Below are 21045 nucleotides of genomic sequence, written 5' to 3' on the forward strand. Positions count from 1 at the left end.
TTGCTCGTTTCGAAACAGGGGTCAGATGAGATCTAATTAAAATGAAACGGATTGAAACAAACTGGGGTGCTGCACGGTTCGACAGAAATCGTATACATTTTTGTACGTCAAGACAGTATTACAGAATCACTTTACATTGGCGAGTCATCATATATTTTGTTACAACAATTGTATTTTATCAAACACATGATGCGACGTCACAGGAATTTAGTATATTTTCGTTTAAACTTCGCGATAAATAGAATTAAAACAGATTATGAGGTCAAATATTGTGTTGCTCTTACTGCCACAGCATACCCATATGCATATTGCAATTGTAAAGCAAAGAATATGTTCTTCTGGCACAATTAAACGTAGACATTTATTCTCTTAATGTTTTGGCTGTTATATTTAACTACAGGCTTCACGAGGTCAAAGCTTCGTTACATCAAAATTTCTGTTATCTCCCCGCCAGCGTATCATAACAGCGAATGTAAAATTTCCCCTTGGCCATTAAACTTGAAGGAAGTAACTACAAAACGATGGTAGAAACCGTGACTTTCCTCATCAAGCATATGAAAGTCGTGGGCTTCATCGCTCGTAGTATTCATGCTATGACACCATCATTACTTTCTGCATTGTACAAGTGGCGCAATGTTTACATCAGTCCTGTGCAATGCCCGGTCTGACGCACAGCGGTAGTAAGCCGTTTGTACCAAAATGTTGCTACAATGCGGGTCATTTTACATTTCCAGTTCCCACAATTTTTTTCGCGACACAATTTTTTTCGCTCATTAACTGTATGGGAGTCTAGCCTTTGGTCGGGCATTGTCTTTTTGTGTTCGACAGCAAATTACTGCAATTGGTAAAAACAGTCTATTTAAGCAGCATGCCTCCAACTTATCGAAAAAAAAATTTAGCGACTCCACAATAAACTTGCCAAATTTTTTGTCCGAAAATATTATTTCATCGTCATTCGATGGAAAAGTTAAAAACTTAATCACCTGGTAGTCGGGATGAAACACTTTATCGGTGATGGATAAGTCACCGAACCCCTGCAGTAAATCATCTTTACTGTGGATTAAATCAACACTGTTGACAACCCGGTTACCACGCGTGGTGAGATGTCGTTTGTGAAGGTGGGAGCTTGTTTTCCAACACGTCATGTCGCACGTGAACAAAATCACGTGCAGTTTTCCAATCTTGGCCAAATGGTGAAACCAGACACAGTGGGAACTCCATATTACGTAAAGCGAACCCTTAAAATTTTACAACAAGCCAATTATTGAAGCAATATTCGTCCCAAAAGCCCATGTCGTCGCATTGATGATCTTTCGTTTAGCTTCGTTCATTGGTTTAATTCGTTACGCAACTAGACATACGTTGCAAACTACAAACTTATTCTCATAGTTTTCGTATTATCCTGACCAATCAGCTTGCGACACATCCGCTATGCAACTATGATCACTCAAGCGTACAATACTAAACGTGAATCGCTGGGTGAAATAAATAACAGCGAATAAAAAAGTACATAGAAATGTGCGAAAAAAACAAAACGACCGACAAGTCGTTTATACCAACACAGCAGTAATTAAATGTACATGCGTACCAAGGATCTGTATCTGTTTGTAAATCGGTGAGTAAACGAAACAACGTCAATAGACCTAAGGTAAAACGGGTATTCCCCGGTTTTAGGTGCAGATACGTCACATGGACATGCGCAGTTGCAACCGCTCACGTACCGGAATTAACGAAGCGCCGTTTCCATAAACGGACAATTCCCTACGCGTACCTGTTTTGCTTGCCAACACCGTGCACCCCCTCGGCCCAATAGAAATGCAGGTACGAAGCGACCTGACTCACTGATTGTCTCATTCGCGGTTCAATTTAGCTTGTTCCGTCGCTATTCGTTCCTCAATCACACATTACACCAACTCGTCACCACTGATGACTCGTCTGACGTCACCTGTCGATTTGATAAACAAGTCTTCTTTGGGCGGTTGTTAGTTGTGAGGTTGTATGGTGTTGTGTGGTGCAGGGCGGGTTGGAAAGTGTAGGCCCAGTAAACATCAGTAACAACCTTGAGTGACATTAAACCAGCCAGGAGAGCCGCATATTGTTAATGGTGGAAAGAGCAGTTCAGCCAATGAGCTACACTTTACTCAAAACACTGTATTTTGGAGAAGTTCGTTTTTAGGGCAAAAAACAGTCGGCTTTCCCAATAAAAAGAAAACACAGACATTCTTGTGTACCACAGGTGGAGAGCAAACGGGTATTTGCTGGAAGTTTGCCGTGATTTATTGTTTTCATGAATTATAGATGACTTGGAACCGGGTACATGTAATCAATAGTCGTCTGCATAAGAAGCTCTTACAGGTTTAGCAAAGATCTCGTATGTTTGCCAGAACGATAACCAAGATGTTGATTAAATAACACCCTTTATCCCCTTCATGTAGTTTAAGGCAACAGGGGGCAAATGCAAAAGCCCAAGACCGAATTTTGGGTATTTTTTTTCAGTTTTAAACAGTCATTGTTGTTGTTTATTAAGGTAGTCGGTTTGTTTTGGTCAACTTATAAATAAACTGTTCAAGACTTGGACGCTTGTAACCAGCATTACACCTGCTTGACACCAAGAAGACAGTACTTCACAAATTCTATTATCGTTAGCAATGAAAACTTAGCGTCTGATTAAGGCTAAGAGAATTGCATCAAAATGGCATCCGTAAATATCCGGAAACCCAGCCTGCGTCGCTCAGTGCGCGACAAAATGGGAAATATTTCCCGGCGTTTGTCTATGAACCCGAACAAACTTTCACCAACACGGGAACAAGAAACCTCGATCTTTAATTTCGATTCGGACAGTGTGGAAGAGAGTCCGTCCCGGTCGCCAGGCGTCGCAATGCGCTCGCCACACAGCGCCACGCCCACGAAACGCCCACGTTCTACCATGGTTTACTCATCCAAAAGGCGCTCTGCCAGCTTCGACAACGCGTATGCGAGGTAACTTCCTTACCAGTATTTTAAGCTCTCCAAGGCTCCAAGCTGCTGGAAAATACACTGCCATCTTATTTTCTTCTTGCTGATATTCTAAGGATCCGCTTTCTATGTTGAAGCCGATGGTTTTTTCTGTTATTGATTCGTATGTTTGACTGCGTGGTTGTGTTGGTGTAGGGGCAGACGTGAACCACCTACATATTTCTTGTGGTTGTCTCCCAACATGAAAGATTTTAGAAATTGGCGTTGGTGTTGGTCCTACAATATCGTGGGTACGATGGGAATAGTTTCTAAGTTAAAACATGTGATGTAGACATCTCTTTCTAATCGCCAGTTAATGACTTTGAAATTTTGTTGACACAATTTAGTTTTGGCAAAGCCCTGGAAAGTACACATTTGCTCAGTGTTTTGATTCAATACTTTTTCCCTGTTGGTACGTGGCTGCTCTTATACCGCCATTGCCTTAATATATTGTTGTATATTGGCAGAGTTATGGTGGTGCAGTGATTTGGCACCGCACTATTCTTAGTTATATGCATATCAGTGGGAAAACTGGTGCAACTTTGTGCATACACTTGAGTAAATATAGTTTGGTCTTGTGCGGGTATTTGGATGTGTCTGCGCAACTGTGGTTAACTTATGGTTGGCTGCAAATGTTTTTTATGTCCTTTAGATTATATCTTTCGACAACGAAACCGTAGCAAAAGTAATTATTTTCGTCAACGTAACGTATGTTTTGTCAGCTTTCAACATTCACATTGAAGCCAATATAATTGAACTGAAACTCATCTCTGCAATTGTTTCAGTTTTTAATCAGTCGCATTGTTGCCAGTTGGCACAATCTGGCTACAATCAAACTCGTATGATCTCAGTAATAGCTGAGTCACCAATTATTGGTTCAATACCAACTTCTTGTTGACACTTATGTATTGATTGCTATTATACCGTCATCATCTTAATAGCGTAATTAGCTGTGTTCTGGCGGTCAAGTGACGTGGGACCACACAATTGTTAGTTATGAATATTAGTTTGCATACTATGATGGGGATAAGGAATAGTGCCACGGTTTCCGTTATCAACCTGGTGTGCTATTTATTGCAATGCATTGTATGTAGGGATTATGATTCATGTGGTGAGTTTGGGCCGTTGTGCAAAGGCGGTTCATTTTCTGCAGAGGGAACAAAAGTGCTTGAAAAAAAACATTGAGATTGCTGTCAAGTTATAAAGGAAAACCTATTTTTATTTTAATAAACCTGTGCAAAAAGTAATATAGAAAGTAACACATCCCTGTATAACACGGTTGAAATGCAACGAAAAAACGAGTAAGTTCGTCCAAACAACTCTCACAGTTAACAATACCCGTTATTTTGACGCACAGACTCAACGCCAATCAGAAGTCGTTGGATTCGAACGGGCAACTCACTGACGGAGAAGAAGGATCCAAACTGAAACTCCCACCCTTGCCCGAAGAACTCCGCGTGAAACCGGTTTACAAAACAAATCAAAACGGCCGTCAGATGGCGACGAAGAGCGGCTATCTCAAGAAACAGGGAGGAAAAATCAAAACCTGGAACGAGCGTTGGTTCGCACTCGCGGGCGACCAACTCCACTATTACAAGGAAATGGATGGGAAATACATTGTACGTCCGTGTGCTGCCTTATTAACATCGGTAACACTTGAAACATTGCTGTCCACTCTTTGCAGGCCTCCATCTTCCTGCCGGGAAAACGCGTTGCCACGCACGCCATCCGCCCTAACGACGCAAACAAGTACGTCTTCGAGATATTTCCAGGTAAGCAAAGCATGTTTGAACCATTGGCATGTCTGTGTGTGTAGAACTTTCGCTTTGTGTTTGAATTGGGGTCGACAGAAAGCATTTTTAAATACGACAGGACGCAATGTAACGATTCAAGTAATTCCTGGCTATACTTTGACGTCATCCGTTTCTGTACATTTTCTTCACAGAAGTTAAATCAATTTGCGGGTTGCGATTCACTGGTTTGTTATTTCCCAATTCCCACAAAGAGCAAACACATATATTGTGAGCACATATGACTATGCTTGACACTCTTACAGTCGAACCTCATAGAAACTTTAGGTCTAGAGAACGTACGTCGTACACTCAACTCAGGATTGTCAAGTCCATTACTCACTGCTCTGGTTTACGTAAATCACTGTAGAGGGGGTTGAACGACCGACACTCCTGCCCTTCTGTTACGCCCTTGAGATGTTGGAGAGGTTCTTAGCGTATGGGTGCCGGTGAATATTGTGTTGTTCTTACCCCCATTCATGACGGTTGGGGAATTCGGAGAGTTTCTCATAGCTCTGTAGACACGGGGAAGCATAGCGAACACCAAAATTGAGTTTCGCGCATTCACGATTATCACGTGTTATGACGTCGTGTTTCCGTGCTCTTTGTGTATCGGGAAGGTATGCAGACAGGGTTGCCATCGACATGGCCTAAATGTTAGCACGCTGCTTTTTGATGCCGATGAAATCTAAAAAAAAACAAAGCACGTTCTTACGAAACAAGCAGATTTGCATTTTCCAAGACACTGCTTGTGAAACCAAGCACAAATCTTAGATAAGCACGATATGGCAACCTTGTCTATAGCTCATCACGAATTTCTAGTGCGTTGACTCTGACCAGTATAACGTTATAATGCGAAACAAGCAGCATTGGTCATTTACATTGCGTTCCCGACCTGAGGCCAGGGGAAGATTGAACATTAAAGCTAAACTTTCGCAGAATCCTGCACTAAAACTTAACTTGCTGACAAGAAAACCTATCGTCCTTCGGGCCGTAAATAAGTGGATCGCAAAACGAATTTGAGGAAGTGTTGTTTGCTATAGGTTTAGTATGGTAGGGGTTACGACGAGCCAGAGCGCAGTGTATATACTAATAAGGGTATACCCTTGTATATGTATCGTGGATTCTTGATGCGTGGATGGCAATAATGCGACTGTTAAAGGAACCTGTCAGCCCCCTCCTCACCGCAATGACACGAGATATTTTTCTGCTCTTTATTGGATTATTTTGGAGATTAAGGGGCGCAAATAATTTGCGTGGGAGGGGGGAAATGATTGGCCGCCGACGCGCCCCCCTGACGCCGGTTTTCCCCCATTTCATTACACGGCAACCTCGACATCAATGCGGCAACTGTCTGGGTTTGATGGGAACAAAAAAGCAAAACCCGCCCCATTATCTGAGATGACACGTCGGCGCGTGTCGCAACATTAACGTCGCCCACAGAGCGTGACCCCCCAGACAGACCGCCACCCCCAACCCAGGAACCATAGGTGACGATTTGCGATGGCGGGTTTGGAGATGAAAGCGGGTTTCAGTTGCAATGGCTAGAACGTGACTTTGACACGCGCCATTTCAGTTTTAAGGAAAATTTGGACTTCTAGTGTTGGTCTGGCTGGTTTAATGCGAGGCAAGGCGTCAAATTCCTTTCCTGGGCTTGTTTCAGTGGAGTTCTCAAGACTCCTGTTGCCATGATTTGTAATCACTGCAGTCAAATCGTCGTCTTTTGAATACGAGCAAAACGTGGTAGATTATAAAGGATTTTAAACACACAAAATTGGTTGCCCATAAGAATTCCCAGTAAAGATTCGGTCTCGATTTGTTGCTGTGTCCTTTGGTAACAGAACGTGTCACGTTGTCACAGGTGCTCTCACACCACCCGCGAAGTCGCCACTACAAAACCTCTCACCATCGTCGGACATATTAACAATTTACCTCCCTGTCTAGACTCCGGAAGGCAACCTGTTCATGAGGGGTTAAGATTAACGAGCCCCGTCGTTGGTATGACCGTGATTCTGAATATTACAAAGCCTTCGGTGGCGCAATACCCAAACCGCCCAGGTTCGCTACCCTTAGCTGTTGCGGTTTTGCGGCGTTCTTTCATCGACCTGAGTGCGGTTGCCTGGTTGGTTGTTACGTTGTCTCCGAGCGACGACTTTTCCTTGTTGAAATCATGGCGAACTTCTTCATATTTTCTTTGTTTGTGGGTTTCCTGGGGTGTCCTGTGGACAAATGTTGGCGACACACCAGCGGATGAAACGCTTCAGTCTTTCAATTTGTGACGAGGGCAATTTTATGAGATTCAAATATATTCAGTCATTGCAACGTATATTTTGTGAATATTTTTCTGCCCAGAAATTCGAAACTCGAGTGTCTCTATAGGAGGTGCTTGGATACTGATTCAATACAGTTGGTTCTAAAAATACCTAATTACGTCTAAGACAGATACTGCTGTGTAAATAAGTTAAGAATCACTCTTAAGTCGTGTATATTAAGATGCACTACGTGTTGGGTGTGTAGGTGGAAGGGTGGGACTTTTCCGTCTCGAACACACCTGTGTATTATAATTCATAGCTTGCCTATTAATTGGGTCCGATTTGGGCGAAATGGTTAATTCCCGAATGTTCTCCCAGTCAACCGGATCCTCGTATAATTCGTGCCTTTTCCAACCCGCTGAAGCCTGGTTGGTTTGTGGATTAGGCGTTGGGTGTGGAAGCCGAGGTGTTAAACGCTTTGAAGCTCGCGCGCTCCTGGATGTGAACGTGGTCGTTAAGCGATGGAACTTAACTTACTTCTAGTGGCCTGGTGTGGATCGCGTCAAAAGAACCCGTTGGAAGGGATGGAAATGCAGCAATTGTAAATGACCGTATATATCGCGATATTCTTGTAACAACGTCTTGACTACCCTTGTTTGGAGGACTTCGTTGTGCATGTGTTGTTACATGAAAGTACACACGTTCACTATATCAGATCATTTAAAAATGATGCAAAATTTACAACGTTTTTTACATAAGAACTCGACGAGACATTGTAACAAATTGTTTGTTTAAAGCTGCGATCCGATCAGTCCTGTGTAACATTTTCTCCACGAGGCTTAACTAAGCCGCGGATTTGCAAAAGCGAAAACAAACTCTGCATAATTGTGCGGGTGCCGCCCTTTCGAACCAAACGATTTGCCGAAATCAACGAGCTGGGCTGACAGCCAACTACTTTGCGTTCTCAGCAAAATGGAAACACATTCTTGCCAACACAAATCCCCGGCTAACGGCGGCTGCTTTAAAACGCCTCAACTGAGATTTCAAACGTTTGCTGTGTCAACTACATACGTACGCCTTAATCCGTCGGCTAAGCCGAAACTGTTGCTATTGGCCCGAGCCCCGGCCGGACACTACAAGCTGATTATGATGTCACAAACGTCAAGATGACGTATTCAATATGAAGATGCATCGTATTGAAGTGTTTCTAGTGATAGCAATCGTTGATATCGCCGCAAATTAGCGGTGATTTGTGTTTGGCGTTTTGCCATCTGGTCAGGTGTTTTATGGGTCACCAGGCTAAGCTGTTGATGAGGAGTTTCGCACTGAACAACGCCACGCTATAGGCTTAGCTGTCCAGTAGAAGCGACAAGGGTTGTTATGAACCCAAGTCATTCTCACAACTGCTTAAAACTAAAAAATAAATCTTTTTGACACAACACCTAAGCGTCAACACAAAATCGGGTTAACGTGTAGATTAATGTACAAGCATCAAGCAACATGCAGTACAGCCTGCCGTCCATCGTCTCCCGTTTTAGGCAGCCAGCAAGCACACAGTGGCAAATTGCGTAAGGTTTAATTAGCAACAACAAGCTCCTTATGGGGGTTGGTTAAATATTTGAAACCAGTCAGGGAACTGCTATCGAACGTCGCGCTTCCGTTGACCGCAGTCTGTGACTAAGCATTCAAGAACCTCCCGCTCTGCTTAACCCAACAAAACCCGAGAAGCTGTGGGGGTTCAATGCGACTTTGACCTCAGCGTCCAATACCCCGTGCACATTCCACATTCCCTCGCGCAAATATTGAAAATAAACACCAGTATTTATTGCACTCTTGACTCCAACAATTGTAGAAATACAATGTGAAGTTTGAAGTTGAATTCTTCTACCAACTCGTCCGTTTGTTGTGTCGTTGTGATCTTCTGCATGTTGCAAGATTGACGAGCAAATTAATGAGATTCAGCTTCGTAATGCATGTCAGTCTAAATTTGAAATTCGACTTTTATTTTTCTGATAGTGTTGGTTGCGATTGTGCAATGCCAAACATCACGCTTTACCAAAGAGTAGGTCAAGAAATCAATGATACTGCTTGTTTTCAACTCAATCGAGTTCGAAACACAAAGTGTTTTAAAGTTCAATAACTTCCATCCCACTGTTTGTATTAAGCGCATTACATTGGGAGTAAGAGGGGCTCCTTCCATTTGATGTCGTCTTTCGGTTGGGAATCGCAAACATCGCTCGATATACAAACTGTTTCCACGTTCTCGCCAAACACTGGCGTTTGAAACACAAAAGCCGACCCCAAAACCGCACCTGACAGCCGGAAAAATTCCGCACTTTTCCCGGCAAAGCGCGGCTGTCGAGTCGTTCATTATCGCCCTCTTTCACAACGGCGATATAACATTCGCATTCGCGTCGCTCGGGAGAACGATCCATTGGCGCAGGTTGGCACTAAAATGATACCGATCCAGACGTGATTACCCCCCTTAAGCGTACCCGACATCGTCGGCGAATTTTTTTATTACCCCACCCGAGTACTGTAGCCTCCCTGTGGGTCATAAAGTAGGTGCCATTATTGCGCTGACATCACATATGGGCTGGGACAGTGGCGGATGCAGCAGCATATGTTAGACCGCGTCTTGTGGTCGGTTTTATCTTCATTGTGGTCTGAATCCATATGTGATTTCTTTCGTTATAAAGCAACGAAGGTGGTTTCAGTCTTTCCAAACCTCCCCAGTGTTTCCGCATGAACAGCGATTTGAACGAGACTGCGCTGAATTATCGCGGCAAAATTTTGTAATAAAATATGTGCCTGGAATACTCACTCTGCAACGCTAATATACCAGAATAGATGAAAAATCACCTCCATAAAACAGCCGTGCGCGAGTGCAACCCTTTCCACGTCTTGGACAAGATTTCTTCCGAGCGCTTACCCCACCCAGTGGGAGAATTGGGTTGTTTACCAAATTCCGCCATGCCACCACGTGACCTTGTCGGTAAGGTTAAGCTTGCAGCATGTAAACACGTGGTTTTTGGCGCCACCTGACAAAATGGCTTCTCGCCGTTTGCGAGTTGGTGCTTCCCATAGTGTAAATGTTGTGTTTTGCTATGTTTAATACTTCACCAAAATGCGTCGTTGCTTGGCATTCTTTGTATTATAGATGCGTGTTTTGCGATTTCCTTGTATTATATACGCGATTACCGATGGTCATAAGCCATGGTTTTATTAAAACAACTTACTTTGGCCATCAGTATGCAGCTTGCGCAACTTCAAATGGGGTCAAATGTTGCACGCTGGCGAAAAAGCGGCGCATTTTTGTCACGTGCTTTGTTGGTGACAACTTACAATGCCACCTCTGGTTTTTACTCGTGGTTTGCATCCGTTCCCAAACCGGCGATCGGGCACTTGACCTTTCTGTTCGCCGACAAAAGCCACAAAGTAGCAACAGACTCTAGGCCTCTTTCACAGAAGACAAGCGTAATTGGCGCTTACCTCTTTCCTGTCTTCGTGTGCCGTTTTATGAGATCCCGACTTTGCCGTCCCGAAGATAATACCTCGTAATAACACACCGTCAGATTCGAACCCGACCATCAAGGTCGCCTCCTTCCGCAGGCGAGTACCGACTTCCAGGCATCGTCGGTTCTCGCTTCTCCGTCCACGTTTCCATGCTAAAACCTGGTTGGAATTCGCATCCGCAAATCCACGATCCCGGCGTCGGGGTTTAATTGCTGTCACTTATTACGGACCCCCTCTCATTTCCCGCTAATTCCGTTCGCCAGGTGTGATAATTGCAATTCGGGGTCAAAGATTACTGCCTGCAAATCCTTAATTTTCCCCTTAAGTGTGAAATATATTTTGCCGCCGTTCCAACCCCACACCTGACTTTGAAACAAGCGCCACAAATTCTTAAATATATTCTGAAAAGCTCTGTTGGCGATTTGTATTCACAATTTGGTTTAGATTTATTGATAGTTTGGGTATATCACAAAAAGTGATGGTGCGACTTTTTTATTATAAAGTACCCAGAAATATTCGGCACATCCGTCGGTACCACCAAGCAGAACATCCTGATTCCTGTGGTCTTTAACATATTTTCCTTTATTTTTGAAATAATGCGTTAATCATTTGCAATCTCGCTCTGAACGTCAGAAATTTTGTCTTTTTGGGGGATGTTGGAAACAAAGTTGGGTTGAATCTTACGGACAATCCTGGTTGTGTGATTACCCTGGTTAGCCCAAGGTAATGTCTTCAAAAACGTCAGTACATCCTAATACCTTATCCCAAAACCACAGGAAATTGGGTTGACCTGATACCCTATGTTGCCCCATCCACTCGACCCCGTGGTTTCAACCATTGACCGGTGGTTTGCGACGCCTTCGCGCGTTCATTGTTCATCACAGAGGGAATAACAGAAGTCGACTTCGACCCCGTGCGCATCCTAATGGAGACGACACTCGGTTTGTTCGAATTAATTCCATCACTCGACGAAGGGAAACGGTTTCTCGAGTCGAAAGCGTCGTCGGTTCGTCCACCACATTATCAGGTTGTCAACACCTTAGGTATGGCGGCAATAAAACGTCGGGTACTTCTTACGTGAATATCAGTGAACTGAGCAGCAAACTGACGCCTAACCTTGACAGTGAAAATCGAGGTTACTTATACGCATTCACTTGATTCTTTATTCAGCAAATTTTACATTTGATCGCGTTGTTTTAGCGCATTTACATCCTAATGAAGGCGGCTGCATAACAACCGAAACTTTGATATTTGTAAATATCCAGATGAGCCTTTTTGTATAAATATATTGTACCACGTCGTTGGTGACATAGATATCCAGCCCAGAACCAAATACAGACTAGAAAGTCCCACAAACACAACCAAGTGTATGTCTGTCAGCGGTTGTACGGTTACTCGTTTCAACAAAAGCATGGACACGCGTCCAAAAACAACACTAGAGGCGGGAAGTCATGTATTGTCCCCGTCAGTTTTGGCGCGAATTTAACGTCAGTAGTTGTGATGTTGGTTCAATTCCTCAACACTCGAATCTGAAACCACGTGCTTTCCAACAATCTCCTCCATTTTTTTGGTAATTTGTTGCGGAATACTCGAAGACAAATGATTCGTGTATCCGAGGAGAAGTGGATGTAACGGTAATTTAACTCGTGACCCTGCTGGCACAAACATGACGTAGCATAACCCTGATGGAGTCCCGTCGCATGGCAGATGAAGTACAATCAACGTTAATTTGTGTACCAGACGGAGAGTTATTGAAGATCGCACAATATGCCTGAAAGCAACAGCGATGTTTGCAAAGTTAAGTTTTCCAGCTGTGTTGGTTCAGAACTTGATCGATAATTTATCCTTTCCGTGCCGATGTATAATAATTTGCATGCTTTGATGCATTGAATCCACAACGTAAATTGTGTTGCAACAAGTCGCGGGGCGACCACAACAGTCACACCGATCCCCTGAATTACTCCTCACGTCGTTTACATTAAAGCCCAAGTCACATATTTGAACGAGGCAAATTCTTCACTCTGGTCCGCCTGATGTTGGCTTTGGCCACTTTATTATTCGATTACGTGCCCGAAACCCTGACTTCGAAGTCGACAGAGTTGCGCAGCTGCAGGAGGTGTTTGTCGAGTACACGCTGGCCCACATCTCTATGCCGGCCTAGGTTTTGTTGAACATGCAAATGTTTCCTCTGCTGTCATTATTCGTTGGCGACCAATGGCCCGCTTTGAGATCTACATGATGTTTTATCTACTATCTGTGACGTCAGTCCGGTCAGCTCCATATAAATGTGGACCTAGACTTTTAAAGGCCATTTTTAAACTGATGATGGCATAAGTTTTTGCCGAAACGTCTTAAATAAATAAAACATGTCAATGTTTTTAGCCCTAAGGGCCAGTCTGTTTATTCTCAGTATTAGAAATAATGTCATTATGCCGGTTCTTGCGGAGGGAATTTGAACCCAATTTTGGAGACAGAACTTGCATTTGAATGTTATGAGAAGTTGTCGCAGACGAGTAAGGTCGCGAACTACTCAGTAGGCCGCGGGTACCTGACAAAATAGAGCATGCAAAGTTTTCCTGCATAATTACCCTCTCAGAAATCTGTTTTTGACGTCAGCACACATGTCATTACAACAGCTTCCAACTTGGCCGTTCTCGCGAAATTCAAACCTCTTTGATCGCACCAGCGTTCACAGAATAGCGCGAACCACCGCAGCAGCTTGCCACGCCTTCTTAGCCGGGTTAAACATGGATGACGGGCGTTTAAATCACGACCTTCGACCTGTGGGGTCACGCCCTCTCATGGTTGAAGTCCCAACACGCGTTCTCGGCCTCCTTTCCCACGTTTCTCACTGTATGTTACTCGTCGTGTTGGCTGCCTTCCAACCATGTTGCGAGTTGGTTTTCCGATGAGATTTGGATCAGAAAGTGTTGCGTGTTATGTAGAGCGTTTAACGATGGTGATGGGGACAACTTTGTTTTGAAATATTGTTACGAAAAGTCTATTTTGGAGATTGCAATATGACATTGAATCAGACAGATTCGTTGATTCAACAAACAAGTTGACTTCGTCTGACACAGTTTGTTTCAAACAATTAAACTGACATCGAATCATTTTAAACAAAAGGTTCCGAAAAAATGATGCATGCACAACACCCACAAACCACAACGAAAACTTTCCGCCCTTCCTCATTTCTTCCAACTCGACCTTCTTCCGCGCAAACACCGGTCACGTGACAACGCCCATTGTAACGTCATGTTTGTTCTGTCTCGCGCGTTTTATCGGGGCCTGCGTTCCTCGAGCTTTCTTTGCACAAAAATTCATCTCAAAGTAAAACTGTACTGGGATTGTTGCAAAATGATGAGCCCCGTTGCTTCGCTTTTTGAAATGAAGAGGATTGCCATGGTTTAGTTAGCGGGTATAACATGTCCTACAATCTCAATTTTTATTAAAAAAAAACACAGATCTTCCAAGTGGCCACATTACTTTGCCAATGCAACGCTTAACTGTACCCGATATCTGAATCATTAAATTCGGGTTATGGAGTGGAATGTCCCGCTACGTATTTTACGGCGTTTTACAGTAGGAACTGGGCCTGCTTTGTTTTCGGCACAGCCGAGTGGTTCGGTACACACGTTGAGTATTTGTACTAGAATGCTGTTGTGATGATGATGATGTTGATCGTTGGAGGGTAAACATACGTATTGTTTGTACCCAGTGTGAGGCTTCGATCGACAGCTGCCCTTGTGTTGTATATTCTGGGATGAAAATTACCAAACACTGGTGCAGTAAAATTGCTTACAGTCCTCGTCAGCAATAAATTGAAAGAATTTGAGGTCGTCAAAATGTTCTTGTGCCATTACCATTTATTTGACGTTGGAGGTTAATGGTTTGCCCTGAGCTCGGTTTATTACAAGCTGACATTTCGTTCCGGGTCCAAAAAACGAAACATAGTTAGATGTAGTCCGGTGGTAGGCGATATATATTTTATCACATGAAGATCAAGCGATTCAAGATTTTACACAAAAGCTGCTAAAATATCTGTTACCAAATCTTTGTCGGCCATAAAGTTAACAGGAGATCTTATAGTTTGATTGAAGTTACTTCAATATAATTTTCGGGTCGAAATAACCTTAGAACATTTACAAGTCAAGTTATTGAGTTAACTCGGCGCAGTAATCTCCGTTAAACGGAAGAAATGCTTTCTATAGCATGAAAGATGCCGTCGGTCACTGGTTTCAACAATTAATTTCATATACGCTTCAAGTTCAATAATCCGTGGATCTTTTTCGCCCACCAACATAAGCCGGTGGGAGTTGGGTATTTGATGTTTCCCAACCAATATCTCATTCGGTTTCCCAGCTGATTATTGCAGGTGGTTCATTACCACAACTCACTCTCAAAACCTGCCTCCTCCCCTGGTTAGTGCTGGTGTGGCGAGATAGCAGATGTATATTGCCGGCAATAATATGATCGAGGACCTGTACGACCCGACGCTGTTGTATTGTAGAGGGGATAATCCCCAACTGGGTCACTCTGGAATATTCTGCTGGCGTTTTTCGCTCTTAATTCAAAAACAGAATTTATAGAAAATGTTTTTGGCGTTAGTTAGTAGAGAAACAACTGTTCCGGTATGGCTATAATATGCTTTGTCTATGACTGCTATTTTCGTCAACTACGTGTTTTTAGACAATATTAAACGTAACTATTGGTTCCAAAGTCGCCGGTCTTGTCATTGTGACGACATAAAAGAGTAAAGTGATGTAACAGTTTGTCGTCGGTTTCATTGGAATGTCGCTTCAATTTTGTGGTCGATGCAATCTCTCCACCAGGTGTGTGTCAGGGGAGGGATCTCAGCTTATTCGAAGATAGCTTCACAGGAAGGCAGACTTAAATGGAGCAAACTACTAACTTTGGTACAACGTGATCGGCAATTGTTGCTCTCTATGATTTTCTCTATATCCAGTGCAGGTTTACACTGTGGTACGATTTCTAGAAGGGTTATTTCTGATGTGATAAACGCTGTTGGTGGTCAGCGACGTAGGATTTTTGCCGAAACTGAGAAAAGGTGTGCACAGATAAGGAGTCTATGCTGGTGTGATAAAGGTTGGTTGCTTGCGACGTATTTATTGATGGAATTTTGCCGAAATGTACAAAACTGTTACTTGGCTTGAACGCTGTGTTTTTGTATAAATTCTTATAAGACTTTAGCTCGAAACTAAACACAAAAACTTATGTTTATTTGAAAACGATTCTAAATGTAAACACGACTGCTCGCCGAAATCCACACCTGATTTCCCAGCAACGATTTGAGCGATTTAGAAGTTACTCGCGAGCGACGCGTCATATCAACAAGACAGTGAAGTGGTCGAAAGAACGTTGATTGCTTTTGGCGATTACTTGATCTCCCCCTTGTTGTTCAAGGGTACGGAAAGACCCCTCGTCCAGTGACGTGTTCGCTTAAACTACCGGGGTTCGAGGGACTTGTGCGCAACCACACGAATTCCATCAACAGTTAAATTAACATGCACGAAGTTACGCGCGTTTCGGTTCTACACAAGCGTGTTGACTTCGGTCTTGGCGCGCAAAGCGTGGGAATCCAGTTCCCTGCAGGCTTGCGAGGCGCGCGGGTCATTGTCATCTGCGTATTACACAAAAGCGATACACCCGAAATATCTTCGCTCAATCGATCACGAGGTATGCCGGGAATGCAGAAACTTTTTGTTGCTTGTAATTCCCAGTTGATTTTGTAACGTGGTGAAATAGGGTTACGAAAATAACACGATAGACGTCTGCTTTCACGTCTTTTAGTGATCGAATATCCTTACTGGAGAATATTCGACGATAGTCGTTGTTTAGTGTCAAGTCTTTAAGTCTTGTGCTGTTAAAACTTGTTCCCCTTCACGGCTCTTGAAGCATTTAATAAACCCTAGAATGTAATAAACTCTTTTGCGTCACAGCCATCGTTTGTGCGTTAACAACGCAACATGTTTATGCGACAATAAACATCTATCAGCAAACGATACTTTTCCTGGGGGGAGCAACGGGCACACAAAAACACATCTTTTCGAACTGTTTGGTGTAAACTGGATTATCTCAGATTCTAACATTGTGAAGAAATGGTTTTTGAAACCCACGTTGTGTTTGGCGAAACCATTGGGAAGAATATTTCCAACATGATTCACAGGAGAATCGTGAGTTCTATGTCTTATTCCATACCCCCTGATATATCGCCTCCATCATCGTGTGTTCCCGCTTACTCAGTCCGTATGCTAGTGTGTAAAACCCTGTCTGACACAACTCCAATACCAACCGACACGAAAAGTTGATTCGCCGACCAACGCCCGACGATTGTGTGTTAAGTCGGTAATGACGGGCGACGATTGTGAGTCATTCCTTTCATAGCAGACTTCGCTTGGCTGGAGTGCCGTTATGTCCAACGTGGTGAACGGGGATGTTTTTGTTTGTTTTGTCCGGTTGAGGCGCCTACCTCACACACGTGCGTATCGCTGTTTGTGTTGGTTCCGCTAAATTGTCAGAATTTTGAACTAGAATTTGTTAAAAAATGGTGTCATGATTTTTTCTTCACACAACTCGAAGAAATTTTGCGCTGAACAAATTATTCGTCTCGTTGTATTTTTATGGGCGTACGTTGAGACTTATGGTGACAATGTGTTCGTACTTTGCCATATGTTGTATGTGACATTTGCATACGGAAATATATCGTCGGTTTCATCCGAAAGACAAGTTGGTATTTGAGCAAAAATAACTTTCACGATTTGATGAAGCCAATGGTTGCAAGACTACTGAGAAAAATCATCGCCGCTTTTTTCAAAGTTACCGCTTTGGTATGTAACGGCTACCCGTGCTTTGTAACTCACACTACTCATTTCATATCAAGCACGTTTGTCCTCGCCCAGACTTATTGTACAACTGTCAGGCGTGACGGCAAATATGTGAACTCTGTGATGGCCGCCGTGCTCGTAGAACAATTGTTTCAGGTATTTGAATACAATGCAAGGTCTTCAGTGTTGGAATATCCAGTCAGTTCCCATGTTATGGTGATGTAGATCCAGTCAGTTCCCATGTTATGGTGATTTCGAAGCGTAAACGCGCATTACCTTTGCATTCACAATCTGCAGCAAATCCAGATATGTCCAATAGCCGCAAATGCATGAAGACAGGGGAGGGACTAACATCTTACATTTCAACAAAACGTAATGCAATCTGTCCTGGAAACCGCGAACAATTACTTACTTTGCGAAATTCAATTCGCAACACAAGGTTGGAGTAGTATAATGTGTGTGTATGTCGTAATACACCTCCGCACTTGAGGGCTGAGGGCCCGAGTGTTTCAGTTGTGTATTCGCCTAAATGCAAAATCGATCACGTATTCGCGGTTCTCTGCTCAGGTTTTGTCGTCTAGCCAAAAATGGAAGTTAAATTTTGACAAGTTTACGAGTCCCGGCTTCCATTGACACAACGAAGTCAGACCACTCCGCAACGTTGCAGTGATTTACTTGTTTTCGTGTTGCCCGTGTTTTACAACCCACCGTACAATGCGTCGCAAAGTCCGGGTTATGCAATTCACATGCGGGGTGGCGTGATGAACTTGGCTAGTTGATGGGAGGTAAAAATAGATCGACGTCACCCTGTTTTGACGTTCCGTTACCTTTTTACCACACAGCCACCCAGATCAACCCTTCCTGTTCAAGGCCGCGAATGTAAATGAAAGTAATAAAGGTGCATCAGGACAAGAAAGTCTTTTATATGATGAATTTGCCGTTGATGGATCATTTATGGCACATGCCACTGTACTTTTTGACATATGCCACACGACTCAATGACCACCTGCCAAATTACAGCATGTTAATTAAACAGTCGGTGTCGAATGGAATAAACCGTGTCTGAATTATGTTAAAAATAGTCACCGGGCCTGACATTAACATGAGATTAACACCTCTGTCACCTGCGTATTCATTCAAGTTATTTCATGCTTGGCCGTAAAAGTACGGATTCTGTTAATGAACCACTTGCTGTATTTGAACGTTGCAGTTTGAAGGGAACTTTACAAGTTTTGTGGATTCCCATGTTTAATTGTTTAGGGTTTGAAAAAGTGTTTACCCTTAATATTTTGTCAAGATTTCTTTCAATCTGAATGAAGACTTCATAGTTTACATCGAAACATACAAAAAGGCGTTAATCACGTGTCCACAAACGTCCAATCGAATAATTATTCGCGAGGAGTTGTATCAGCTAAATTCTCTACGTACAAATGTAATGACGTGGCTGTGGTTTGTACACGCACAGTTAACCAAACTTGCTTTATGGAACAAAATATTCACTTATACGACATATGATTGAGTCTCATCAGTGCAGCTTGGTGTGACTTGCAACGACCTTGTCAGCTAAACACGCAGGCAAGACTTCCACTTTGCGGTGATATTGCTCACCCACCGCGTTCCTCTGTCGCCCACAATCGTGTGCAGGCGTTGCGACTGAACTTTTGTATTGTGTTATTTGTCCGGGCGCCCGCAGAAGTTGCTGCCTGTCTGATTGGAATGTAATTAGCGAGCACGCGTTGCTATTGCCATGCAAACGATTCCCGGGGATCTCGATAACAAATTGGTGGCGCCGGTCGATTGGGGGTCGACGAGGTTTGTTTTAAACACTTGTTTTGTCTCTAACAATTGTATTGATGTATAATTGGTGCCATCGATAAGGAGGATCTTAGCGCCTTTTTTCTGCTTTTATACTATGAGTTCTGTAAAAGGACGTAATCCTGAAATGTTTTTTTTTATTTTCTGTTTATTTATGGTAGCGTGCATCTGCGCGGTTCCCATTTTAGTCGGAGTTGTGTCGTACTTGCCTGAGAACCAACCACTTACGGAATATAAATCGACGAAAGCCAACCAATTATATAAGGTCAAGTCATAAATTTCCATGTTAAATTTTCGGCTAACAATCATTCCGATCGAAAGGTTTTTCTTTTTTCTTTCTCCATCGCCGAAGAACAAACACGGAAGCATCTGTCTTGAAACCAGTTTCATTATCACACGGGAGGGGAATTATCACCCTAACACTTGCAGAAATGTTTCCAGGAAAGTTTGATTTGTCGCCTGTCTTTTCACCTGTCATGTGGTAACCCAGCCTCGCTCTGTGTACAGGTGCGCATAATTACAGCCACCCAACGCCATTACGGGTCGCAATCGACAGACAATTGGTAAAATTTATGGCCGCCAATCAAAATGCTGGCCAACCCTGGGCCCAATTCGCGCGATTTTGTCGATCCTTCAACCCAATTAGCAATCAGCGCTCGGGACCGAAACCACTCCGCGCTCTCAATTGGGTCAAATCGAACGAGTCCTGACACTTTTACAGTCGCGCGATCCGATCGTCGTCAGCATATTCGAAAAGTCACCGTCTGCCGCTCGTTGGAAAAGCGACAGATTCCAGGAGAAGCCATAAAATGGCTGTTAAATCACGAGCTTCCGACGGTAGCGAGACGGCGCTGATTTACGATGCGATTGCGCCATGACCGACAACCCGGTGACGTAATGCGCAAAGTCTTTTGCCGAGAGGAATCGCTGACATTCCTGAGTTGCTCTCGAACCGTTGGCGACGATGCGTTGCCTCTGCAGCACCTGTGTTTGTGCTGAAGATGGTGTGAAACCATTGCTCCGTTTGCCGGCGGCCGAACTTAAAACTGCGGTTTTTGCTGTTGGCATCTTTCTGGAGGATACCTTTAAGTCCCATTTGAGAATGATGGCTTGGCTGCTACACAGTGTTCTTGCATGTTTTTGTTGTGTCAGTCTGGTATTGATGGAAAGCACACAGTTTCTGGGGTCTTTCGTGATTTAATTTGAAACAAATTATCACATCGAACCGATATGCCGCCTTTTTCTAGCTCACTATTCACGAAAATCTATCGCACAGTTGTACTTTTCAGCTACAGCTGCATTCACTTTGTGTCATAATTTGTGTCTCGGGTCCTGCGATGTCCAGGTCGTATTGAGACCTTGCAGCAAGTGCAAGTGCAAGTGCAAGTGCAAGTGCAAGTGCAAGTGCAAGTGCAAGTGCAAGTGCACGAAGCCTGCAGCTCTAAACACTCTTCGTGCACCCGGTAATTACGTAGTATCTGCACGCGCTGTAGTGAGCGCGAGGGACTGTGGCGTGTTTACATTGCGCCTTGTTCCCCAATCAAGCTCACACGACAAAAAAATAACGAGCGTCGTTGACTCACGAGGAAGAAAGTTTCGGTTGTAGAGCGATCGTTGCTCGGCGCACGAAAGCGAACAAAAGGCCAGGTTTATTATGTCTGTCTGGCCAGAGTGTAAAGGTGCGCGCCGCGGCAGCTGTGTGAGAGAGCTTCTTACGACTTTTGTTAACTAGTCATGTTATGGTGATTTTCGTGTTAGGTAGTTTTGTTGTACATTCTACAGTTTTAGTAACGATTTCCTCCGTGGCTGGGAATGCAATTTGTCTGTGCTTTA

At 43.5% G+C, this 21045-nt stretch overlaps 1 protein-coding gene across 4 annotated transcripts in view; it reads left to right on the forward strand.

Annotated features, from left to right (window-relative positions):
• LOC145912635 (uncharacterized) overlaps nt 1–21045 on the forward strand; it is a 45517-nt gene that overhangs the window by 11081 nt on the left and 13391 nt on the right. For 3 of the 4 annotated variants that reach the window (XM_083000176.1, XM_083000173.1, XM_083000177.1), the window contains 2 exons: nt 4352–4613; nt 4679–4766. In XM_083000176.1, coding sequence (XP_082856302.1) covers nt 4352–4613; nt 4679–4766 — 350 coding nt within the window. Of the gene's footprint in view, nt 1–2538; nt 2980–4351; nt 4614–4678; nt 4767–21045 lie in introns of those variants that run through there. The other variant, XM_083000174.1, reaches the window with a different exon arrangement.

Source organism: Ascidia mentula, chromosome 8 (assembly GCF_947561715.1).
Source record: "Ascidia mentula chromosome 8, kaAscMent1.1, whole genome shotgun sequence".
In the NCBI taxonomy this organism is placed as follows: domain Eukaryota; kingdom Metazoa; phylum Chordata; class Ascidiacea; order Phlebobranchia; family Ascidiidae; genus Ascidia; species Ascidia mentula.